Source organism: Pseudophryne corroboree, chromosome 9, assembly GCF_028390025.1.
Source record: "Pseudophryne corroboree isolate aPseCor3 chromosome 9, aPseCor3.hap2, whole genome shotgun sequence".
NCBI classification, from domain to species: Eukaryota; Metazoa; Chordata; class Amphibia; order Anura; family Myobatrachidae; genus Pseudophryne; species Pseudophryne corroboree.
In genome coordinates this window covers 151,545,549-151,572,588 of record NC_086452.1, presented here as the reverse complement: position 1 = coordinate 151,572,588, position 27,040 = coordinate 151,545,549, and the positions used below count along the sequence as shown (strand labels likewise).

General features: G+C 47.7%; 1 protein-coding gene across 2 annotated transcripts in view; it reads left to right on the top strand.

The window, feature by feature from the left end:
* ABCD3 (ATP binding cassette subfamily D member 3) overlaps nucleotides 1-27,040 on the top strand; it is a 178,325-nt gene that overhangs the window by 134,361 nt on the left and 16,924 nt on the right. For both annotated transcript variants that reach the window (XM_063939855.1, XM_063939854.1), the window contains exon 21: nucleotides 4,729-4,833. In XM_063939855.1, the coding sequence (XP_063795925.1) occupies nucleotides 4,729-4,833 (105 nt within the window). The remainder of the gene's footprint in view (nucleotides 1-4,728; nucleotides 4,834-27,040) is intronic.

Sequence of the window (27,040 nt, the reverse complement as noted above, 5' to 3'; positions counted from 1 at the left end):
AAGCCCATATCTGATTTTCCATTCGGACAGGGCAGAATTGAGGACGCGTCCTCAGTTTCTTCCTAAGGTGGTATCAGCGTTTCACCTGAACCAGCCTATTGTGGTGCCTGCGGCTACTAGCGATTTGGAGGATTCCAAGTTGCTGGACGTTGTCAGAGCATTGAAAATATATATTTCAAGGACGGCTGGAGTCAGAAAATCTGACTCGCTGTTTATACTGTATGCACCCAACAAGCTGGGTGCTCCTGCTTCTAAGCAGACGTTTGCTCGTTGGATTTGTAGCACAATTCAACTGGCACATTCTGTGGCAGGCCTGCCACAGCCTAAATCTGTCAATGCCCACTCCACAAGGAAGGTGGGCTCATCTTGGGCGGCTGCCCGAGGGGTCTCGGCATTACAACTCTGCCGAGCAGCTACGTGGTCAGGGGAGAACACGTTTGTAAAATTCTACAAATTTGATACCCTGGCTAAGGAGGACCTGGAGTTCACTCATTCGGTGCTGCAGAGTCATCTGCACTCTCCCGCCCGTTTGGGAGCTTTGGTATAATCCCCATGGTCCTGACGGAGTCCCCAGCATCCACTAGGACGTCAGAGAAAATAAGAATTTACTCACCGGTAATTCTATTTCTCGTAGTCCGTAGTGGATGCTGGGCGCCCATCCCAAGTGCGGATTGTCTGCAATGCTTGTACATAGTTATTGTTACAAAAAAATCGGGTTGATTATTGTTGTGAGCCATCTTTTCAGAGGCTCCTACGTTTATCATACTGTTAACTGGGTTCAGATCACAAGTTGTACGGTGTGATTGGTGTGGCTGGTATGAGTCTTACCCTGGATTCAAAATCCTTCCTTATTGTGTACGCTCGTCCGGGCACAGTATCCTAACTGAGGCTTGGAGGAGGGTCATAGGGGGAGGAGCCAGTGCACACCACCTAGTGGTCAAACTTTTAAATTTTGTGCCCTGTCTCCTGCGGAGCCGCTAATCCCCATGGTCCTGACGGAGTCCCCAGCATCCACTACGGACTACGAGAAATAGAATTACCGGTGAGTAAATTCTTATTTTTTCCCACGCTCCTGTGTACAGGGCTCAGGCAGAAGGAGCAGTTTCAATTAGTCGGGGTAGGAATTCTTGCTCTGCCGCAGCTTTCGGTAAAGTGTCTCTGTGTAGCACAGGCATTGCCGCAGTAAAAGTCCTGACATTGCCACCTTTGACCAGATGTTTTTCATTTTACAGACCAGCATGCTTATAGGGTAAGGCTGAGGCACCATTGCATCAGACCAGCGCTGCGGCTTTAGGACGTCCACAGACTTCTGAGCAGGTTTAAGTCGTAGTGGGCTGTGGAGAGGCTTATCAAAAGAGTGCTGCTGTTTATATAGCACTCTCTGGCAATCAGCCCTTTTTGTTCTTTTTAGAAGCGTTTACTGGTCCTTCTGGAAGTGCAGATATTTCTGCAGGGTGTGCTTTACATCCAGCCACCTTATATTACTCCTATTGCTCCTTCGGATTTAAATGTGGTCCTGAACACTCTTCAAAAACCACCTTTTGAAACTTTGGACTGTAGAATTACACTACCTTGCCTCGAAGGTCGTTTTCCTTCTAGCAATCGCCTCAGCTAGAAGGGTGTTTGAACTGGCAGCACTGCCCTTGATTTTTTTTCATGCAGGTAGGTGGTATTATGGATTAAGCCGTATTTGTTTCCTAAAGTAGTATCCATGTTTCGCATGAATCAAGACATCGTTCTTTCTTCTTTTCCGGATTATTCTTCTTTCCCTACTCCATCTCTTAGATGTGGTGAGGGCATTACGGATTTACATTCATCATACCTTTGTTTTCCGCTGTACTGATTCTCTTTGAATGCTGGTGGATGCTCCTAGTGATGGTTGGCTGGCCTCCAAACGTTCTGTTGCCAGATGCGTGACAGCAGCTATTCGTGAAGCATATCTGTCCTTCAACGTGTCGGTTCCTACTTCACTCAAGGGCCATTCAACACGGGCGGTTGGGGTCTCTTGTGGTCTTCACAGTGAGGCTTCCATAGAACAGTTGTGCAAGGCGGCAACTTGGTCTTCTGTGCATACATTGAACAAGTTGCAGCGTTTTCATACTTTTTGTTGTGCTGAGGCTGGTTTTGGCCACCGCATGTTGCATGAGGCCTTGCTGGTCGAGTGCCCCCCCCCTCCCTCCCCCGTTAGACTTGCTTTGGGAAATCCCAGGGCCAGCTACCGGTGTCCCCCTGATTAAATGAGGAGGAAATTGGATTTTTTTATGTACTCACTGTAAATTCCTTTCCTTGTCATCCATCTGAAGGACACTGCAATCCCTCCCTTTCTAGTCCTTTTGCTGTTTTTGTTCAGTGTAATGGTGTAATTGTGGTGTGATTTTACTTCCTCCAAGTGGCTTGTTAGAAATAACTGAAGCTTCAGGGAAGCGAGGCGGGGGTGGGAGGATTTTGAAATCGCATCAATCTTACGTGCCTACTGCTGTAGACCAGTCCATGTATCCCAGCGTCCGCTAGTATCGTCCCCCTGATTAACATGGAAAGGATTTTACAGTAAATACATAAAAAATCTATCTTTTAGATATCTATTAGCAAATTCTTATTCCATGATCGGTATAGATCATGTCTCTGTGACACTAGGGCAGAAATTAAGTTGGTAAAAACTAACTTTTTGTGTATGAATCTGTCAGATCTGGTGTTTACAATATGTGTGGTAGAAATACCTGAAGGAATCTGAAGTTCCCCATAGATGCTGCGCTAATCCTATCCAAGTATTTTTACTACTACTGTTGTATGGAAATTGCAGCGTGTATGGGCACTTAATGTCACAAACAACATCTGTTAGCTGTAGATCAAGATGGCTGGAGTCTCTCATAAAATCTAGCTGTATATGCTGGTCAACAAAAGGCCAGACTTTCGCAGTATAGTCATAGGTCAAGCTAATCATGTCCGTTTACTGGTAGGTTCGGTGGATTACTTTTTTTCCCCTACGGTTTCTTCTCTCTCTTGCTAAGGAGAGCTAATTTGGTAATCCAACATTTTAGTGCTTGTGGGTCCAAGGATCTGTTAAAACAAAATAATTATGTGATGTTCAGCAAATAATCTCCTATATAATAGCCCAGATCTGTCACTGTGACTGTGTGGCTAACGCTGGGCGTGGCTAGGAGCTCTCATTGGGTTAGCATCCGGTCTATCACACCCAGTCCACAGCTGATTGGGTGGGAAACGCCCTCCCACACAGGTTACATCCTATGGGAGGCTCTGCCCTTTGGCTGCTGTGTGTTCCCAGAGCAGGATTAACAATGGGGCTGATGGAGCTGCAGTTCCAGGTCCACATCTGCAGCAACATACCCTCCAACAATTTACACATAAAAATCCCTACAAATGGAAGTTTGGAGAGCCAAAAATCGGTACAGACCATAAAAAGAAGGTATTGTACCTGCCAAAAAGGTACAGTTGGAGGGAATGCCACTGCATCTGCAGCAAGTCTGCGCTGTAGATAGGGGAAAAAAATCCTTTTACTGCAGCGTCCTATGTCCTGCTGCCAGTCCGCCTACCCCCTCCGGCATCAACAATCCCCACTCCCTAGCTGTGGCGCAGGTGGAACAAACGCTGCTGTGGCCACTGGCATAGATGTGTATGAAAGTGGCGCAGCGGAAGGCTTTCATAGCCCTCCCTGCACTGCATACTCTCTGAGCCCCGGTGCCTCCTATGCGCGTGATGTCACAGAAGTGCCTAACCGCCACAGCTGTGCCCAGATCCCCAGAGGCCCTGACTCCGCAACACAGCACCTGGGCTGCCGGCCTGAGAGCCCCGAGATGGCTAATGTAACAGAGTGGGTGACATCGTGGAGGGTAATGTCTGGACGCTGAATCAATGTAAAAGGTGACAGTGCTGTGCAGTGGGTTTACAGTGTCACTGACACTGCACTCTCACCTTTTACATTGATTCAGCGAGTCAGTCAGTTCTGCCAGCCAGTCACTATTGTTAGTGCCGGTGTCCAACGCGCCGCATTACAGGAAAGTAGACGCACTAAATAAACTACAGCTCCCAGCAGCCCTTAGCGCTGAAGCATTCTGGCGCTAAGGGCTGCTGGGAGCTGTAGTTTGAGTGCATCTTCTTCCCTGTAATGCGGCGCGTTGGAACACCGGCACTAACAATAGTAACTGGCTACTGTGCGAGTCTCCGGGAGAGCCACCTCCAAAGGGAGGACAGCAGCTTAGCTGCTTCCAGGAGGAAAAGCATTACCCGCCCCTTCCCCACTCGCACTACCTCCGGACCCCATCCGCGTCTCCCCCGCTCCCCCAACCACAGCACCTACTAGGTGATTCATCAGGCCCTGCATGCGCTGTTTACGCTTTTACAAAGAGCTACGATCCCTTAACCATCGCACGCCCTTTGGCCGTGCAATATTTAACCACTCACACAATTATGATTGGAGATAATACTCCATATAATACAAATATTGCACGCCACAAGGGTTAAGGAGGTGTAGCCCCTCACGACGGTGTGAAGAGCGCCCGTAGGGCGTAGTCGATAATAATTACTCTGTCAGTGCCATCTTAGACACAGGTTTTCCTCATGTGTCCACTACTTGTAGAAAAATATATGAAGTTCTCACATTGCTGGCAAATAACATTTTATGTTTTTCCTAAGAGTTTATGTACCAGGCTTGTTCTTTACACTGCTTGCAGAGCTAGTAACTGACTACTGACCTGTCGCTCTTGTTTGCAGATGGCACGGCTATTTTACCACAAGCCTCAGTTTGCAATCTTGGACGAATGCACGAGTGCTGTTAGTGTGGATGTAGAAGGTTTCATTTACAGCCACTGTAGGAAGGTAAGAGGGGAATTTGTGGATATAAATGTAAAAAGCACATTCCTGCGGCTTTCATCAAGCAAGATATCTACTAACTATTGTCTTAATAAACCTGTAATTTGTAGATAAGTGTACTTGTCTCTATATAGGAGTACACAGAAGCTTGTCTATTTGCTTATGCTGAGACAAGTACCCTGTTTGGTTTCTGAAATGTTGGCCTTTTGCATGGGGTGATGTATAGCTGCATCTATTATTGCTATTTAGAAGTGCTGTGAACTCTTGCAAATATAAAGCCTTATTTTTCTTAAACTCTGTTTCTATTATAAGGAACTAAAGGGCCCCATACACTACAATGATATGTCTGAGGCTGAAGTCTGATGTAATTTCCCTTGAACTCCCCGGGAACTTCCCGGGAGGGATTCCATACGATTTGGTACTTTGGTGCTATTTTTGCATAAGATATATCGCATGCGATTGATGAAGCTGCTATACATCGCATGCAATATATCGTACGGCATACAATTGTACCATGAGATATATCTGATGGGCTGGATAGAGGGCTACGGGGGCTGGGAGTGTCCTGAGAATGCCAGTCACACTTCCCTGTGATATATCACATGCACAAAAAACACACTTTTTTCATCCAATTCTGTCCAATTCCGATATATCATTAATGCAGCATCATCGACCTAGGGGATCTTATCCGACAGCCACGGGGACGCGCATCAGATTGGATACGATATAAAACAGATACAATTGTACACAATTTCATACAATATATCAGACTGATATATCAGAATTGTATGAAATCGTGTAAAATGTCCTGGTGTATGGGGCCCTTAAGGAGTCTATTTACTAACCCGTGGTGAGCGCTAAAGTACCAGCCAATCAGCTCCTACCTGTCATGTTACCGGATGTGTTTAAAAAATGACAGATGCTGATTGGCTGATACTTTATCTCTCTCCATTTTAAAGCTCTCCGAGGCTTGTAAACAGACCTCTAAGTGACTGTTATTCTTATTTAGCACACGGTTCACCTGGGTAGCTGTAGCCTGAAGTCTGCATATATACAATATCCAAATATTAATTTTTGTTGGTGCTTGTTTGGTAAATAGCTCTATTGCAGCCATCTCTGTATCACTGTCACTACAATGTTCAGTTTCTCACAGTAGTGATATGTAATCCTTATGATGCCCACACACTGACTCAGCAGATTTCCAGTCCAGCAGCTAAACTTCCGGATCATTGCCCAATTTGGCCACACAAATGCAGTTCCAAATTATACAGACCCACATCCCGAGAGACTGACCCAGCAATCTAAGCTCTTAATTAACATTGTGAGAATTTTTCCTTATAAGTGGACATAGTATTTATTTATTTATTTATTTTTCATTTTCCCGTTGGATGATTTTCAGAATAGGATAATATTTTGTGACTTTGAAATCTGTGTGTGCAGATGCATTGTTCTGCGTATAGTTCAGTCATTCAGTTCTGCTGCAGCCTTTGTGTTCTAGACAGCAAGATTTACATCCGTACAGCCTGTAGGCTTTTGGTGTGTAAAGCCCAGCCTATTAGGCACACCTTGATTACACAGAACTTTATAGTTGCAGTGCTCTCCCAGTGCAGTTTCATCCTGATATAGACTGAACATTAAGTTTTTATTGTTTGGGGTTTTTATTTCATTATTTGAAAGATATCTGACTTTTGCTGTCTGCACGGAGCGAGCTGCCTCTAGGCTTCTGCTGCCCCATGCACACAATTACTGTGCTTCAGACTCCGGCCCCAGATAGTAAATTTACAGGGTTCAGAGCAGTGAAAATGACAAGCCAGCGAGACTGAGGAAGGTGACAGAGATGATAATCGTAGTTCTGTTGCTGTGGGACATGTACAATTTGTTACTAATACAGCAGAACAGCTGCAGGCTTGTACAGTTTATCTACAGATCTATCAATGAAAACAAGGAGTCCCTTTAAGCCTATCTGTCCTCACTTTCTGCATAAATTATTGGTGATCCGAGAATTCCCTTTATCACCGTCAGGGTTTTCTGGGTGGATTACTAGTCAGGCTTGGTCATGTTTCTTACCTACTGTGCTATTCAATCCATTCATGCACAACAGGTCTTTGAACTCTGCATTTGCCAATATCAGGAATTGATTTCAAACAACATCTTATTAAATTGAACCACCCTGAAATTATGACCTGTTTACTTCTGAACCCCCAACCACAGTGCACTGACATATTACTGGGCATTCCAGCATTTAAGGCAGAGTGACTCTATGATAAGGGGAAAGCCAAAGCTTTGTTATTTACCCATTTTGGACTGAGAGCCACCAATCTATAGCAGAGTATTATCCCCCCCAGGTGGTCCTTTTTGTAACTAATGCTAATGGATACACATTAATTAGACTTTGCCTTTACAGTCACAAAGCAGCAGGCTCCAGTTTCACTGTATTGTACATCCAGGTCAGGCTTATTCAGTAATTAGTCATGTAGCATTCCACACAGAACACTACCCCATGGTAGAGACTCTCCCCTGCCCACAGTGATCTATATATCAGACAGAAACTGAGTGAGACTGCAAAGTGAGATATGGACATTCATTAAGTCATGTGAACTAGATAGTGCATATTTTTTTCAAAAACTGTACTTATTGTTATGGCTTAACACACTTAATTATGTGTATATATGTGTATGTGTATGTATATATATATATATATATATATATATATTTCTCTGACGTCCTAGTGGATGCTGGGGACTCCGTCAGGACCATGGGGATAGCGGCTCCGCAGGAGACAGGGCACAAAAGTAAAAGCTTTAGGATCAGGTGGTGTGCACTGGCTCCTCCCCCTATGACCCTCCTCCAAGCCTCAGTTAGATTTTTGTGCCCGGCCGAGAAGGGTGCAATCTAGGTGGCTCTCCTAAAGAGCTGCTTAGAGTAAAAGTTTTGTTAGGTTTTTTATTTTCAGTGAGTCCTGCTGGCAACAGGCTCACTGCATCGAGGGACTTAGGGGAGAGAAGTGAACTCACCTGCGTGCAGGATGGATTGGCTTCTTAGGCTACTGGACACCATTAGCTCCAGAGGGAGTCGGAACACAGGTCTCACCCTGGGGTTCGTCCCGGAGCCGCGCCGCCGACCCCCTTGCAGATGCCGAAAAGTGAAGAGGTCCAGAAACCGGCGCCAGAAGACTTTTCAGTCTTCATAAGGTAGCGCACAGCACTGCAGCTGTGCGCCATTGTTGTCAGCACACTTCATAGCAGCGGTCACTGAGGGTGCAGGGCGCTGGGGGGGGGCGCCCTGGGCAGCAATGATAGTACCTTATTCTGGCTAAAAATACATCGCATATAGCCCCTGGGGGCTATATGGATGTATTTAACCCCTGCCAGGTCTCAGAAAAACGGGAGAAGAAGCCAGCCGAAAAGGGGGCGGGGCCTATTCTCCTCAGCACACAGCGCCATTTTCCCTCACAGAAATGCTGGTGGGAAGGCTCCCAGGCTCTCCCCTGCACTGCACTACAGAAACAGGGTTAAAACAGAGAGGGGGGGCACTTATTTGGCGATATGACTATATATATTAAAATGCTATAAGGGAAAAACACTTATATAAAGGTTGTCCCTGTATAATTATAGCGTTTTTGGTGTGTGCTGGCAAACTCTCCCTCTGTCTCCCCAAAGGGCTAGTGGGGTCCTGTCCTCTATCAGAGCATTCCCTGTGTGTGTGCTGTGTGTCGGTACGTGTGTGTCGACATGTATGAGGACGATGTTGGTGAGGAGGCGGAGCAATTGCCTGTAATGGTGATGTCACTCTCTAGGGAGTCGACACCGGAATGGATGGCTTATTTAAGGAATTACGTGATAATGTCAACACGCTGCAAGGTCGGTTGACGACATGAGACGGCTGGCAAACCAATTAGTACCTGTCCAGGTGTCTCAAACACCGTCAGGGGCGTTAAAACGTCCTTTTACCTCAGTCGGTCGACACAGACACGGACACTGACTCCAGTGTCGACGGTGAAGAAACAAACGTATTTTCCTTTAGGGCCACACGTTACTTGTTAAGGGCAATGAAGGAGGTGTTACATATTTCTGATACTACAAGTACCACAAAAAAGGGTATTATGTGGAGTGTGAAAAAACTACCTGTAGTTTTTCCTGAATCAGATAAATTAAATGAAGTGTGTGATGATGCGTGGGTTTCCCCCGGTAGAAAATTATTGGCGGTATACCCTTTCCCGCCAGAAGTTAGGGCGCGTTGGGAAACACCCCTTAGGGTGGATAAGGCGCTCACACGCTTATCAAAACAAGTGGCGGTACCGTCTCCAGATAGGGCCGCCCTCAAGGAGCCAGCTGATAGGAGGCTGGAAAATATCCTAAAAAGTATAAACACACATACTGGTGTTATACTGCGACCAGCGATCGCCTCAGCCTGGATGTGCAGCGCTGGGGTGGCTTGGTCGGATTCCCTGACTGAAAATATTGATACCCTTGACAGGGACAGTATTTTATTGACTATAGAGCATTTAAAGGATGCATTTCTATATATGCGAGATGCACAGAGGGATATTTGCACTCTGGCATCAAGAGTAAGTGCGATGTCCATATCTGCCAGAAGTTGTTTATGGACACGACAGTGGTCAGGTGATGCAGATTCCAAACGGCACATGGAAGTATTGCCGTATAAAGGAGAAAAAGACAACGTCTTTTCAGCCTCAGTCCTTTCGTCCCCATAAGGGCAAGCGGGCAAAAGGCCAGTCATATCTGCCATGGGATAGAGGAAAGGGAAGAAGACTGCAGCAGGCAGCCCATTCCCAGAAACAGAAGCCCTCCACTGCTTCTGCCAAGTCCTCAGCATGACGCTGGGGCCGTACAAGCGGACTCAGGTGCGGTGGGGGGGGGTCGTCTCAAGAGTTTCAGCACGCAGTGGGCTCACTCGCAAGTGGACCCCTGGATCCTACAAGTAGTATCCCAGGGGTACAGATTGGAAATTCGAGACGTCTCCCCCTCGCAGGTTCCTGAAGTCTGCTTTACCAACGTCTCCCTCCGACAGGGAGGCAGTAGTGGAAACAATTCACAAGCTGTATTCCCAGCAGGTGATAATCAAAGTACCCCTCCTACAACAAGGAAAGGGGTATTATTCCACACTATATTGTGGTACTGAAGCCAGACGGCTCGGTGAGACCTATTCTAAATCTGAAATAGCTGAACACTTACATACAAAGGTTCAAATCAAGATGGAGTCACTCAGAGCAGTGATAGCGAACCAGGAAGAAGGGGACTATATGGTGTCCCGGGACATCAGGGATGCTTACCTTCATGTCCCAATTTGCCCTTCTCACCAAGGGTACCTTAGGTTCGTGGTACAGAACTGTCACTATCAGTTTCAGACGCTGCCGGTTGGATTGTCCACGGCACCCCGGGTCCTTACCAAGGTAATGGCCGAAATGATGATTCTTCTTCAAAGAAAATGGACGATCTCCTGATAGGGGCAAGGTCCAGAGAACAGTTGGAGGTCGGAGTAGCACTATCTCAAGTAGTTCTACGACAGCACGGGTGGATTCTAAATATTCCAAAACCGCAGCTGTTTCCGACGACACGTCTGCTGTTCCTAGGGATGATTCTGGACACAGTCCAGAAAAAGGTGTTTCTCCCGGAGAAGAAAGCCAGGGAGTTATCCAAGCTAGTCAGGAACCTCCTAAAACCAGGAAAAGTGTCAGTGCATCATTGCACAAGGGTCCTGGGAAAAATGGTGGCTTCTTACGAAGCGATTCCATTCGGTAGATTTCACGCAAGAACTTTTCAGTGGGATCTGCTGGAAAAATGGTCCGGATCGCATCTTCAGATGCATCAGCGGATAACCCTGTCTCCAAGGACAAGGGTGTTTCTTCTGCGGTGGCTGCAGAGTGCTCATCTACTAAAGGGCCGCAGATTCGACATTCAGGACTGGGTCCTGGTGACCACGGATGCCAGCCTGAGAGGCTGGGGAGCAGTCACACAGGGAAAAAATTTCCAGGGAGTGTGATCAAGTCTGGAGACTTCTCTCCACATAAATATACTGGAGCTAAGGGCAATTTACAATGTTCTAAGCTTAGCAAGACCTCTGCTTCAAGGTCAGCCGGTATTGATCCAGTGGGACAACATCACGGCAGTCGCCCACGTAAACAGACAGGGCGGCACAAGAAGCAGGAGGGCAATGGCAGAAACTGCAAGGATTCTTCGCTGGGCGAAAAATCATGTGATAGCACTGTCAGCAGTGTTCATTCCGGGAGTGGACAACTGGGAAGCAGACTTCCTCAGCAGGCACGACCTCCACCCGGGAGAGTGGGGACTTCATCGGGAAGTATTCCACATGATTGTGAACCGTTGGGAAAGACCAAAGGTGGACATGATGGCGTCCTGCCTGAACAAAAAACTGGACAGGTATTGCGCCAGGTCAAGAGACCCTCAAGCAATATCTGTGGACGTTCTGGTAACACCGTGGGTGTACCAGTCGGTGTATGTGTTCCCTCCTCTGCTTCTCATAACCAAGGTACTGAGAATTATAAGACGTAGAGGAGTAAGAACTATACTCGTGGCTCCGGATTGGCCAAGAAGGACGTGGCACCCGGAACTTCAAGAAATGCTCACAGAGGACTCATGGCCTCTGCCGCTAAGAAGGGACTTGCTTCAGCAAGTACCAGGTCTGTTCCAAGACTTACCGCGGCTGCGTTTGACGGCATGGCGGTGGAACGCCAGATCCTAAGGGAAAAAGGCATTCCGGAAGAGGTCATTCCTACCCTGGTCAAAGCCAGGAAGGAGGTGACCGCAAAACATTATCACCACATGTGGCGAAAATATGTTGCGTGGTGTGAGGCCAGGAAGGCCCCACGAAGAAATTTCAACTCGGTCGATTCCTGCATTTCCTGCAAACAGGAGTGTCTATGGGCCTCAAATTGGGGTCCATTAAGGTTCAAATTTCGGCCATGTCAATTTTCTTCCAGAAAGAATTGGCTTCAGTTCCTGAAGTCCAGAAGTTTGTCAAGGGAGTATTGCATATACAACCCCCTTTTTGTGCCTCCAGTGGCACTGTGGGATCTCAACGTAGTTCTGGGATTCCTCAAATCACATTTTAAACCGCTCAAATCTGTGGATTTGAAATATCTCACATGAAAAGTGACCATGCTGTTGGCCCTGGCCTCGGCCAGGCGAGTGTCCGAATTGGCGGCTTTGTCTCACAAAAGCCATATCTGATTGTCCATTCGGACAGGGCAGAGCTGCGGACTCGTCCCCAGTTTCTTCCTAAGGTGGTGTCAGCGTTTCACCTGAACCAGCTTATTGTGGTACCTGCGGCTACTAGGGACTTGGAGGACTCCAAGTTGCTAGATGTTGTCAGGGCCCTGAAAATATAGGTTTCCAGGACGGCTGGAGTCAGGAAAACTGACTCGCTGTTATCCTGTATGCACCCAACAAACTGGGTGCTCTTGCTTCTAAGCAGACGATTGCTCGTTGGATTTGTAGCACATTTCAACTTGCACATTCTGTGGCAGGCCTGCCACAGCCTAAATCTGTCAAGGCCCATTCCACAAGGAAGGTGGGCTCATCCTGGGCGGCTGCCCGAGGGGTCTCGGCATTACAACTCTGCCGAGCAGCTACGTGGTCGGGGGAGAACACGTTTGTAAAATTCTACAAATTTGATACCCTGGCTAAAGAGGACCTGGAGTTCTCTCATTCGGTGCTGCAGAGTCATCCGCACTCTCCCGCCCGTTTGGGAGCTTTGGTATAATCCCCATGGTCCTGACGGAGTCCCCAGCATCCACTAGGACGTCAGAGAAAATAAGATTTTACTTACCGATAAATCTATTTCTCGTAGTCCGTAGTGGATGCTGGGCGCCCATCCCAAGTGCGGATTGTCTGCAATACTTGTACATAGTTATTGTTACAAAAATCGGGTTATTATTGTTGTGAGCCATCTTTTCAAAGGCTCCGCTGTTATCATGCTGTTAACTGGGTTCAGATCACAGGTTGTACAGTGTGATTGGTGTGGCTGGTATGAGTCTTACCCGGGATTCAAAATCCTTCCTTATTGTGTACGCTCGTCCGGGCACAGTATCCTAACTGAGGCTTGGAGGAGGGTCATAGGGGGAGGAGCCAGTGCACACCACCTGATCCTAAAGCTTTTACTTTTGTGCCCTGTCTCCTGCGGAGCCGCTATCCCCATGGTCCTGACGGAGTCCCAGCATCCACTAGGACGTCAGGTTTTTGTGCCCGTCCGAGCAGGGTGCAATCTAGGTGGCTCTCCTAAAGAGCTGCTTAGAAAAAGTTATTAGGTTTTTTATTTTCAGTGAGTCCTGCTGGCAACAGGCTCACTGCAACGAGGGACTTAGGGGAGAAGAAGTGAACTCACCTGCGTGCAGGATGGATTGGCTTCTTAGGCTACTGGACACCATTAGCTCCAGAGGGATCGAACACTGGCCCAGCCATGGAGTCCGGTCCCGGAGCCGCGCCGCCGACCCCCTTGCAGATGCCGAAAAGTGAAGAGGTCCAGAAACCGGCGGCAGAAGACTTTTCAGTCTTCATGAGGTAGTGCGCAGCACTGCAGCTGTGCGCCATTGTTGTCATCACACTTCACACCAGCGGTCACTGAGGGTGCAGGGCGCTGGGGGGGGGCGCCCTGGGCAGCAATGATAATACCTTGTTCTGGCTAAAAATACATCACATATAGCCCCTGGGGCTATATGGATGTATTTAACCCCTGCCAGGTCTCACAAACACCGGGAGAAGAGCCCGCCGAAATATGGGGCGGGGCCTATCTCCTCAGCACACAGCGCCATTTTCCTGCACAGCTCCGCTGCGAGGAAGGCTCCCAGGACTCTCCCCTGCACTGCACTACAGAAACAGGGTAAAAAAACAGAGAGGGGGGGCACTTTTTTGGCGATATTGATATATTAAGCTGCTATAAAGGAAACAACACTTCTGTAGGGTTGTTCCTATATATTTATAGCGCTTGGGTGTGTGCTGGCAAACTCTCCCTCTGTCTCCCCAAAGGGCTAGTGGGGTCCTGTCTTCGATAAGAGCATTACCTGTGTGTCTGCTGTGTGTCGGTGCGTGTGTGTCGACATGTATGAGGACGATGTTGGTGTGGAGGCGGAGCAATTGCCGGTAATGGTGATGTCACCCCCTAGGGAGTCGACACCGGAATGGATGGCTTTGTTTATGGAATTACGTGATAATGTCAGCACGTTACAAAAATCAGTTGACGACATGAGACGGCCGGCAAACCAGTTAGTACCTGTCCAGGCGTCTCAGACACCGTCAGGGGCTGTAAAACGCCCTTTACCTCAGTCGGTCGACACAGACCCAGACACGGACACCGAATCTAGTGTCGACGGTGAAGAAACAAACGTATTTTCCAGTAGGGCCACACGTTATATGATCACGGCAATGAAGGAGGCTTTGCATATCTCTGATACTGCAAGTACCACAAAAAGGGGTATTTGGGGTCTGAAAAAACTACCTGTAGTTTTTCCTGAATCAGAGGAATTGAATGAAGTGTGTGATGAAGCGTGGGTTAACCCCAATAGAAAACTGCTAATTTCAAAGAAGTTATTGGCATTATATCCTTTCCCGCCAGAGGTTAGGGCGCGCTGGGTAACACCCCCTAGGGTGGATAAGGCACTCACACGCTTATCAAAACAAGTGGCGTTACTGTCTCCTGAAACGGCCGCCCTCAAGGATCCAGCTGATAGGAGGCTGGAAACTACCCTGAAAAGTATATACACTCATACTGGTGTTATACTGCGACCAGCCATTGCCTCAGCATGGATGTGTAGTGCTGGGGTGGTTTGGTCGGATTCCCTGACTGAAAATATTGATACCCTGGATAGGGACAGTATTTTATTGACTATAGAGCAATTAAAGGATGCTTTTCTTTATATGCGAGATGCTCAGAGGGATATTTGCACTCTGGCATCGAGAGTAAGTGCGATGTCCATATCTGCCAGAAGAAGTTTATGGACGCGACAGTGGTCAGGTGATGCGGATTCCAAACAGCATATGGAAGTATTGCCGTATAAAGGGGAGGAATTATTTGGGGTCGGTCTATCGGATTTGGTGGCCACGGCAACAGCCGGGAAATCCACCTTTTTACCTCAGGTCCCCTCCCAACAGAAAAAGACACCGTCTTTTCAGCCGCAGTCCTTTCGTTCCTATAAGAACAAGCGGGCAAAAGGACAGTCATATCTGCCCCGAGGCAAAGGAAAGGGTAAGAGAGTGCACCAAGCAGCTCCCTCCCAGGAGCAGAAGCCCTCCCCGGCTTCTGCAAAGCCCTCAGCATGACGTTGGGGCTTTACAAGCGGACTCAGGGGCGGTGGGGGGTCGACTCAAGAATTTCAGCGCACAGTGGGCCCACTCACAGGTGGACCCCTGGATCCTGCAGGTAGTATCTCAGGGTTACAGGTTGGAATTCGAGAAGTCTTCCCCTCGCCGGTTCCTAAAGTCTGCTCTGCCAACGTCTCTCTCAGACAGGGCGACGGTATTGGAAGCCATTCACAAGCTGTATTCTCAGCAGGTGATAGTCAAGGTACCCCTCCTACAACAGGGAAAGGGGTATTATTCCACACTATTTGTGGTACCGAAGCCGGACGGCTCGGTAAGACCTATTCTAAATCTGAAATCTTTGAACCTGTACATACAAAAATTCAAGTTCAAGATGGAGTCACTCAGAGCAGTGATAGCGAATCTGGAAGAAGGGGACTTTATGGTGTCCCTGGACATCAAGGATGCTTACCTGCATGTCCCAATTTGCCCTTCACATCAAGGGTACCTCAGGTTCGTGGTGCAAAACTGTCATTATCAGTTTCAGACGCTGCCGTTTGGATTGTCCACGGCACCTCGGGTCTTTACCAAGGTAATGGCCGAAATGATGTTTCTCTAACGTCCTAGTGGATGCTGGGGACTCCGTCAGGACCATGGGGAATAGCGGGCTCCGCAGGAGACAGGGCACATCTAAAAAGCCTTTTAGGTCACATGGTGTGTACTGGCTCCTCCCCCTATGACCCTCCTCCAAGCCTCAGTTAGGTTTTTGTGCCCGTCCGAGAGGGTGCAATCTAGGTGGCTCTCTTAAAGAGCTAGTTAGAAAAGTTTTTTTTTTTAGGTTTCTAATCAGTGTCTCCTGCTGGCGACAGGAGCACTGCAACGAGGGACTTAGGGGAGAGACTTGCAACTCACCTGCCTGCAGGAGGATTGAAGTCTTAGGCTACTGGACACTGAGCTCCAGAGGGAGTCGGAACACAGGTCAGCCTGGGGTTCGTCCCGGAGCCGCGCCGCCGATCCCCCTTACAGACGCTGAAGAACGGCAGAACGGAGGTCCGGAAACAGGCGGCAGAAGACTTCAGTCTTCATAGAGGTAGCGCACAGCACTGCAGCTGTGCGCCATTGTTGCTACACGGCTCACGGATCTCGGTCACGGAGGGTGCAGGGCGCTGCTGGGGGCGCCCTGGGCAGCAATATAGAGTACCTTAGAGGCAAATAAATACATCACATATAGCCATTAAGGCTATATGTATGTATTTAACCCAGGCCAGTTTATTAGAAAAACCGGGAGAAAAGCCGCCGAAAAAGGGGCGGAGCTTATTCTCCTCAGCACTCGGCGCCATTTTCCTGCACGGCTCCGCTGGTGAGGAAGGCTCCCACGACTCTCCCCTGCACTGCACTACAGAAACAGGGTAACAAAGAGAGGGGGGGCATAAATTGGCGATATAATTATATATTGAGAGCGCATATATAGAAACAACACCTTCTAGGGTTGTTATATACAGTATAGCGCTTTTGGTGTGTGCTGGCAAACTCTCCCTCTGTCTCCCCAAAGGGCTAGGAGCGTCCTGTCTTCAATAGAGCATTCACTGTGTGGCTGCTGTGTGTGTCGGTACGTGTGTGTCGACATGTATGAGGACGAAGTTGGTGTGGAGGCAGAGCAATTGCCGATGATGGTAATGTCACCCCCTAGGGAGTCGACACCGGAATGGATGGCTTTGGTTATGGAATTACGTGATAATGTCAGCACATTACAAAAGTCAGTTGACGAAATGAGACGCCCGGCAAACCAGTTAGTACCGGTTCAGGCATCTCAGACACCGTCAGGGGCTGTAAAACGTCCCTTACCTCAGTCAGTCGACACGGGTACCGACACAGATGAATCTAGTGTCGACGGTGAGGAAGTAAACGTATTTTCCAATAGGGCCACACGTTATATGATCACGGCAATGAAGGAGGCTTTGCAGCTCTCTGATACTACTGGTACCTCAAAAAGGGGTATTATGTGGGGGGTTAAAAAACTGCCTGTATTTTTCCCAGAATCAGAGGAATTGAATGATGTGTGTGATGAAGCGTGGGTTACCCCCGATAGAAAATTGCCAATTTCAAAGAAGTTATTGGCATTATACCCTTTCCCACCAGAGGTTAGGGCGCGCTGGGAAACACCCCCTAGGGTGGATAAGGCGCTCACACGTTTATCAAAGCAAGTGGCGTTGCCGTCTCCTGATACGGCCGCCCTCAAGGATCCAGCAGATAGGAGGCTGGAAACTACACTGAAGAGTATATACACGCATACTGGTGTTATACTGCGACCGGCAATAGCCTCAGCCTGGATGTGCAGTGCTGGGGTAGTGTGGTTGGATTCTCTGACTGAAAATATTGATACCCTGGATAGGGACAGTATTTTATTGACTCTAGAGCAATTAAAGGATGCTTTTCTTTATATGCGAGATGCTCAGAGAGATGTTTGTACTCTAGCATCAAGAGTAAGCGCAATGTCCATATCTGCCAGAAGAAGTTTATGGACGCGACAGTGGTCAGGTGATGCGGATTCCAAGAGGCATATGGAAGTATTGCCATACAAGGGAGAGGAATTGTTTGGGGTCGGTCTTTCGGACTTGGTGGCCACGGCAACTGCCGGCAAATCCACTTTTTTACCTCAGACTCCTTCCCAACAGAAAAAGACACCGTCTTTTCAGCCGCAGTCCTTTCGCTCCTATAAAAAGCGACCAAAAGGACAGTCTTATCTGCCGCGAGGCAGAGGAAAGGGTAAGAAAGGGCAGCAAGCAGCCCCTACCCAGGAACAGAAGCCCGCCCCGGTTTCTACAAAGCCATCAGCATGACGCTGGGGCTGTACAAGTGGACTTAGGAACGGTGGGGGGTCGGCTCAAAAATTTCAGCAATCAATGGGATCACTCACAAGTAGACCCGTGGGTCCTGCAGATAATATCTCAGGGGTACATGCTGGAGTTCGAAAGGTCTCCTCCTCGCCGGTTCCTAAAGTCTGCTTTACCAACGTCTCCCTCAGAAAGGACGTTGGTTTTGGAAGCCATTCACAAGCTGTATTCTCAGCAGGTGATAGTCAAGGTACCCCTCCTACAACAGGGAAAGGGGTATTATTCCACACTATTTGTGGTACCGAAACCGGACGGTTCGGTAAGACCTATTCTAAATCTGAAATCCTTGAACCTGTATATACAGAAATTCAAGTTCAAGATGGAGTCACTCAGAGCAGTGATAGCAAACCTGGAAGAGGGGGACTTCATGGTGTCCTTGGACATAAAAGATGCTTATCTACATGTCCCAATTTACCCTTCACACCAAGGGTATCTCAGGTTCGTGATACAAGACTGTCATTATCAGTTTCAAACGCTGCCGTTTGGTTTGTCCACGGCTCCTCGGGTCTTTACCAAGGTAATGACCGAAATGATGGTTCTTCTACGAAGAAAAGGCGTATTAATTATCCCGTACTTGGACGATCTCCTAATAAGGGCAAAGTCCAGAGAACAGCTGGAAGCCAGTGTGGCACTATCACAAGTAGTGCTTCGGCAACATGGGTGGATTCTAAATCTTCCAAAATCTCAATTGACTCCGACAACACATCTGTTGTTTTTGGGCATGATTCTGGACACGGTTCAGAAAAAGGTATTTCTCCCAGAGGAGAAGGCAAAGGAGCTATCCGAACTTGTCAGGAACCTCCTAAAACCAGGAACTGTGTCAGTACATCAATGCACGAGAGTCCTGGGAAAAATGGTGGCTTCGTACGAAGCGATTCCTTTCGGCAGATTCCATACAGGACTGGGTCCTGGTGACTACGGATGCCAGCCTACGAGGTTGGGGAGCAGTCACAAAGGGAAGAAACTTCCAGGGTGTGTGGTCAAACCTGGAAAAGTCTCTTCACATAAATATACTGGAGCTAAGAGCGATATACAATGCTCTAAGCCAAGCAAGACCTCTGCTTCAGGATCAGCCGGTGCTGATCCAGTCCGACAACATCACGGCAGTCGCCCACGTCAACCGACAAGGCGGCACGAGAAGCAGAAGTGCAATGACGGAAACTGCACGGATTCTGCGCTGGGCGGAGAATCATGTCGTAGCACTGTCAGCAGTGTTCATCCCGGGAGTGGACAACTGGGAAGCAGACTTCCTCAGCAGACACGACCTTCACCCGGGAGAGTGGGGACTTCATCCAGAAGTTTTCAACATGATGGTGAACCGTTGGGAAAAACCAAAGGTGGACATGATGGCGTCTCGCCTCAACAAAAAGTTGGACAGGTATTGCGCCAGGTCAAGAGACCCACAGGCAATAGCTGTGGACGCTCTGGTAACACCATGGGTGTACCAGTCAGTATATGTGTTCCCTCCTCTGCCTCTCATACCAAAGGTACTGAGAATTATACGGAAAAGAGGAGTAAGAACAATACTGGTAGCTTCGGACTGGCCAAGAAGAACTTGGTATCCAGAACTTCAAGAGATGCTCACGGAAGATCCGTGACCTCTACCTCTAAGAAGGGACCTGCTTCAACAGGGACCTTGTATGTTCCAAGACTTACCGCGACTGCGTTTGACGGCATGGCGGTTGAACACCGGATTCTAAAAGAAAAGGGCATTCCTGAGGAAGTTATTCCGACTTTAATTAAAGCCAGGAAAGATGTGACCGCACAACATTATCACCGTATTTGGAGAAAATATGTTGCGTGGTGTGAGGCCAAGAAGGCTCCAACGGAAGAATTTCAATTGGGTCGATTCTTACATTTCCTGCAAGCAGGATTGTCTATGGACCTAAAATTGGGGTCCATTAAAGTTCAAATTTCGGCCTTATCAATTTTCTTCCAAAAAGAATTGGCGTCAGTGCCTGAAGTACAGACTTTTGTAAAAGGTGTACTACATATACAACCCCCAATAGTGCCTCCAGTGGCACCGTGGGATTTGAACGTGGTTCTAAATTTTCTCAAATCTCATTGGTTTGAGCCTTTAAAATCGGTAGATTTAAAATACCTTACATGGAAGGTAACCATGCTATTGGCCCTGGCTTCAGCCAGGAGAGTTTCAGAATTGGCGGCTTTGTCGTACAAAAGCCCATATCTGATTTTCCATTCGGACAGGACAGAATTGCGGACACGTCCTCAATTTCTCCCTAAGGTGGTTTCGGCTTTTCACTTGAACCAGCCTATTGTGGTGCCTGCGGCGACTAGCGACTTGGAGGACTCCAAGTTACTGGACGTTGTCAGAGCATTGAAAATATATATTTCAAGGACAGCTGGAGTCAGAAAATCTGACTCGTTGTTTATATTGTATGCACCCAACAAGATGGGTGCTCCTGCGTCTAAACAGACGATTGCACGTTGGATATGTAGCACAATCCAACTTGCACATTCTGTGGCAGGCCTGCCACAGCCTAAATCTGTAAAGGCCCACTCCACAAGGAAAGTGGGCTCATCCTGGGCGGCTGCCCGAGGGGTCTCGGCATTACAACTTTGCCGAGCAGCTACGTGGTCAGGGGAGAACACGTTTGTAAAATTTTACAAATTTGATACTCTGGCTAAGGAGGACCTGGAGTTCTCTCATTCAGTGCTGCAGAGTCATCCGCACTCTCCCGCCCGTTTGGGAGCTTTGGTATAATCCCCATGGTCCTGACGGAGTCCCCAGCATCCACTAGGACGTTAGAGAAAATAAGATTTTACTTACCGATAAATCTATTTCTCGTAGTCCGTAGTGGATGCTGGGCGCCCATCCCAAGTGCGGATTGTCTGCAATGTTTGTACATAGTTATTGTTACAAAAATCGGGTTATTACTATTGTTGTGAGCCATCTTTTTAGAGGCTACTTCGTTTTGTTATCATACTGTTAACTGGGTTCAGATCACAAGTTGTACGGTGTGATTGGTGTGGCTGGTATGAGTCTTACCCGGGATTCAAGATCCTTCCTTATTGTGTACGCTCGTCCGGGCACAGTACCTAACTGAGGCTTGGAGGAGGGTCATAGGGGGAGGAGCCAGTACACACCATGTGACCTAAAAGGCTTTTTAGATGTGCCCTGTCTCCTGCGGAGCCCGCTATTCCCCATGGTCCTGACGGAGTCCCCAGCATCCACTACGGACTACGAGAAATAGATTTATCGGTAAGTAAAATCTTATTTTCTTCTGCGAAGAAAAGGCGTATTAATTATCCCTTACTTGGACGATCTCCTGATAAGGGCAAGGTCCAGAGAACAGCTGGAGGACGTAGTAGCACTAACCCAAGTAGTGCTGCAACAGCACGGGTGGATTCTGAATTTTCCAAAATCTCAATTGACCCCGACGACACGTCTGCTGTTCCTGGGAATGATTCTGGACACGGTTCAGAAAAAGGTGTTTCTTCCGGAGGAGAAAGCCAGGGAGTTATCCGAACTTGTCAGGAACCTCCTAAAACCAGGAAAAGTGTCTGTACATCAATGCACAAGAGTCCTGGGAAAAATGGTGGCTTCTTACGAAGCGATTCCCTTCGGCAGATTCCACGCACGAACTTTTCAGTGGGATCTGCTGGACAAATGGTCCGGATCGCATCTGCGGATGCATCAGCGGATAACTTTGTCTCCACGGACAAGGGTGTCTCTTCTGTGGTGGTTGCAGAGTGCTCATCTGTTAGAGGGCCGCAGATTCGGCATACAGGACTGGGTCCTGGTGACCACGGATGCCAGTCTGAGAGGCTGGGGAGCGGTCACACAGGGAAGAAACTTCCAGGGAGTGTGGTCAAGCCTGGAGATGTCTCTTCACATAAATATACTGGAGCTAAGAGCGATTTACAATGCTCTAAGCCTGGCAAAACCCCTGCTTCAGGGTCAGCCGGTGTTGATCCAGTCGGACAACATCACGGCAGTCGCCCACGTAAACAGACAGGGCGGCACAAGAAGCAGGAGGGCAATGGCAGAAGCTGCAAGGATTCTTCGCTGGGCGGAAGATCATGTGATAGCACTGTCAGCAGTGTTCATTCCGGGAGTGGACAACTGGGAAGCGGACTTCCTCAGCTGACACGATCTACACCCGGGAGAGTGGGGACTTCATCCAGAAGTCTTCCACATGATTGTGAACCGTTGGGAAAAACCAAAGGTGGATATGATGGCGTCCCGCCTCAACAAAAAACTGGACAGGTATTGCGCCAGGTCAAGAGACCCTCAGGCAATAGCTGTGGACGCTCTGGTAACACCGTGGGTGTTCCAGTCAGTGTATGTGTTTCCTCCTCTGCCTCTCATACCAAAAGTACTGAGAATTATACGGCAAAGGGGAGTAAGAACGATACTCGTGGCTCCGGATTGGCCAAGAAGAACTTGGTACCCGGAACTTCAGGAGATGCTCACGGAAGATCCGTGGCCTCTACCTCTAAGACGGGACCTGCTTCAGCAGGGACCGTGTCTATTCCAAGACTTACCGCGGCTGCGTTTGACGGCATGGCGGTTGAACGCCGAATTCTAAGGGAAAAAGGCATTCCGGAAGAGGTCATCCCTACCCTGGTAAAAGCCAGGAAGGAGGTGACTGCACAACATTATCACCGCATTTGGAGAAAATATGTTGCGTGGTGTGAGGCCAGGAAGGCCCCGACGGAGGAATTTCAACTGTGTCGATTCCTACATTTCCTGCAAACAGGATTGTCTATGGGCCTCAAATTAGGGTCCATTAAGGTTCAAATTTCGGCCCTGTCGATTTTCTTCCAGAAAGAATTGGCTTCAGTTCCTGAAGTCCAGACTTTTGTAAAAGGAGTACTACATATACAGCCCCCGGTTGTGCCCCCAGTGGCTCCGTGGGATCTTAATGTAGTTTTGGATTTTCTCAAATCCCATTGGTTTGAGCCACTCAAATCGGTGGATTTGAAATATCTTACATGGAAAGTAACCATGCTACTGGCCCTGGCTTCAGCCAGGAGAGTGTCAGAATTGGCGGCTTTATCGTATAAAAGCCCATATCTGATTTTCCATTCGGACAGGGCAGAACTGCGGACGCGTCCTCAGTTTCTGCCTAAGGTGGTTTCAGCGTTTCACCTGAACCAGCCTATTGTGGTGCCTGCGGCTACTAGCGATTTGGAGGATTCCAAGTTGCTGGACGTTGTCAGGGCATTGAAAATATATATTTCAAGGACGGCTGGAGTCAGAAAATCTGACTCGCTGTTTATACTGTATGCACCCAACAAGCTGGGTGCTCCTGCTTCTAAGCAGACGATTGCTCGTTGGATTTGTAGCACAATTCAACTTGCACATTCTGTGGCAGGCCTGCCACAGCCTAAATCTATCAAGGCCCATTCCACAAGGAAGGTGGGCTCATCTTGGGCGGCTGCCCGAGGGGTCTCGGCATTACAACTCTGCCGAGCAGCTACGTGGTCGGGGGAAAACACGTTTGTAAAATTCTACAAATTTGATACCCTGGCTAAAGAGGACCTGGAGTTCTCTCATTCGGTGCTGCAGAGTCATCCGCACTCTCCCGCCCGTTTGGGAGCTTTGGTATAATCCCCATGGTCCTGACGGAGTCCCAGCATCCACTAGGACGTCAGAGAAAATAAGATTTTACTTACCGATAAATCTATTTCTCGTAGTCCGTAGTGGATGCTGGGCGCCCATCCCAAGTGCGGATTGTCTGCAATACTTGTACATAGTTATTGTTACAAAAAAATCGGGTTGTTATTGTTGTGAGCCGTCTGTTCAGAGGCTCCTACGTTTGTCATACTGTTAACTGGGTTCAGATCACAGGTTGTACGGTGTGATTGGTGTGGCTGGTATGAGTCTTACCCGGGATTCAAAATCCTTCCTTATTGTGTACGCTCGTCCGGGCACAGTATCCTAACTGAGGCTTGGAGGAGGGTCATAGGGGGAGGAGCCAGTGCACACTACCTAGTCCTAAAGCTTTTATTTTTGTGCCCTGTCTCCTGCGGAGCCGCTAATCCCCATGGTCCTGACGGAGTCCCAGCATCCACTACGGACTACGAGAAATAGATTTATCGGTAAGTAAAATCTTTTTTTTTTTTGCCAAGTACGTGGATTATAACCTGGACACTGGATCAGGTGAGTATAATTTTATTCACAGGTACACGTGGATTCTACTTGGACAAGTGGACAGAGGTCGGCGTGTGAACATAGGTAAGTATGTGTGTGTCGAGGTGTGTAATAAAGTTTTACTATCACGGTGTGCGTGTCCTGTTTTTTTATTTGGGTATTTTTTTTCCCAGTAGAACTACAGGTACCAGCGGGCCTGTTTTTCTCCCGCATGCTGGTACTTGTGGTTCTCCAAGTACCAGTTTGCGGGGGAGGCTTGCTGGGACTTGTAGTACTACTGGAAAAAACAATATTCTTACACTTTTCTCAAGGCTATCAGCCCCCCATCCGCAGCCCTTGGATGGGGGGGGGACAGCCTCGGGCTTCACCCCTGGCCCTTGGGTGGATGTGGGGGGGACCCCTTGATTGAAGGGGTCCCCACTCCCCCAGGGTACCCCGGCCATGGGTGACTAGTTGGATATTTAATGCCACGGCCGCAGGGCGCTGTATAAAAGTGATCCCCGGCTGTGGCATTATCTGTCCAGCTAGTGGAGACCGATGCTGGTGTAAAAAATACGGGGGACCCCTACGCTTTTTGTCCCCCGTATTTTTTGCACCAGCACCAGGCACAGAGTGTCGGGGGCTTGCACCCCGAAACGTTGATAAAGTCTCACCTGACAAAGTTCACCGCTTCACCAAAGTCTCCAGAGTGCCGCCTCGTTCTTTCAATATATATATATATATATTTTTTTAATATATAAATAATACTTGTGCCTCCAAAATAGACAAACCAATTACCTAATCCCTTCTAATATAAATAGATATGCTATTACCAATAAAAAAAACACCAAAAAAAACATGTTTTAAATTTTTTTTTATTAGATTCCCCCACCAAAGTGTGGCGGATTGAAAATGACGAATTTACTGTCTAAAAGCACTGTTGTCGAATTTCCAAACTTCAATTGAATATACTTTTGTCGAATTGCCGCATTTGTACCATTGCAGAAATGTCTAATTTCAAAAAGTCGAATTTTGAAAGTCTGTTTTTTTTGACGGAAAGTACTGAATTGCATTGTCTATTTTTTTTTTTTTGTGGCGAAAATGTCCCGTTTTTCAACAATTTCGGGAATTCGACCGCAATTGCATAATAATAATAATAATGTATGGTGTGTGTGTGTGTGTGTGTGTTAAATGTGTACTACATTAACTTTCTCTGGTAGAGAAAGAATATAGTGGAGAGAGAATAATCAGAGCAGCAGTTGTTTATCTGTTTAGTTAAACAGAAAATGGGGCAGATGTATTAACCTGGAGAAGGCATAAGGAAGTGATAAACTAGTGATATGTGCAAGGTGATAAAGGCACCAGCCAATCAGCTCCAATATGTAAAGTAACAGTTAGGATCTGATTGGCTGCTGCCTTTATCACCTTGCACATATCACTGGTTTATCACTTCCTTATGCCTTCTCCAGGTTAATACATCTGCCCCAGTGTACCTACAACAAGGGTAGTTGTCCTATTTTAGCATCAGCCCTTCCTGTTACCAATAATTAGAGACTGGGACTGCACACTTGACCTATTCCTCCCTCCACGATCAAGTTTTCCCATAAGATTTACAAGGCTCATGTAGTTGCATATTGAATTATCTAACATTAATCCTTGTGATCATGGTATAACTCGGTGGTTCTCAACCTTGGTCCTCAAGTACCCCCATCAGTTCATGTTTTCCAGGTCACCTAGCAGTTGAACAGGTGTATTCATTACTCACTGACACATTTTAAAAGACCCACAGGTGGAGCAAATTATTTCACTTGCAATCCTGTGAGGAGACCTGGAAAACATGAACTGTTTGGGGTACTTGAGGACCGCGGTTGAGAACCACTGGTGTAACTGATGCTACCAGTGATTCTTTTATTTATTTTTTCTGAGTATATTTTCTGGCACATTAGAGGTTAAATAGTTGGTTTTTGATGCAGGTAAATATGTTAACTCTGGAGGTATATTTATCTGAGCTTGAACTTTCATCCGCAAAGATTCTTACAGTTGTCCTTTGAAACAATATATAGAACTAGCATTATAAACCGTATTACATACTTGCCTACCTGACCCTCTCCATGAGGGAGAAAATGCTCTGTTCCTGTACTTTCCTGGTAATGTGTGATTGCTATCACCTGCAGTGAAACACCTTTCTTATCAATTAACTAGCTCAGCACAGGTGATGGCAATTATACATTACCAGGAAAGTCCAGGAACAGAGCATTTTCTCCCTCATGGAGAGGGTCAGGTAGGCAAGTATGCAGTAGTAACACTGGTCTAATGTGCATTTGTTCAGGGTTCATCTAGAGCAGGGGTGGGCAATTATTTCAGCTGGGGGGCCGCTTAACACTTCCAGCGAATATTCGAGGGCCACACACAAAATACTCAGAGTCCCCTTTTTACACATTACGGCAGACAGCGTGCCCTTTTTTACACATTACGGCAGACAGCGTGCCCTTTTTTACACATTACGGCAGACAGCGTGCCCTTTTTTACACATTACGGCAGACAGTGTGCCCTTTTTTACACATTACGGCAGACAGCGTGCCCTTTTTTACACATTACGGCAGACAGTGTGCCCTTTTTTACACATTACGGCAGACAGTGTGCCCTTTTTTACACATTACGGCAGACAGCGTGCCCTTTTTTACACATTACGGCAGACAGTGTGCCCTTTTTTACACATTACGGCAGACAGTGTGCCCTTTTTTACACATTACGGCAGACAGCGTGCCCTTTTTTACACATTACGGCAGACAGCGTGCCCTTTTTACACATTACGGCAGACAGCGTCCCCCTTTTTACACATTACGGCAGACAGTGTGCCCTTTTTTACACATTACGGCAGACAGCGTGCCCTTTTTTACACATTACGGCAGACAGCGTGCCCTTTTTACACATTACGGCAGACA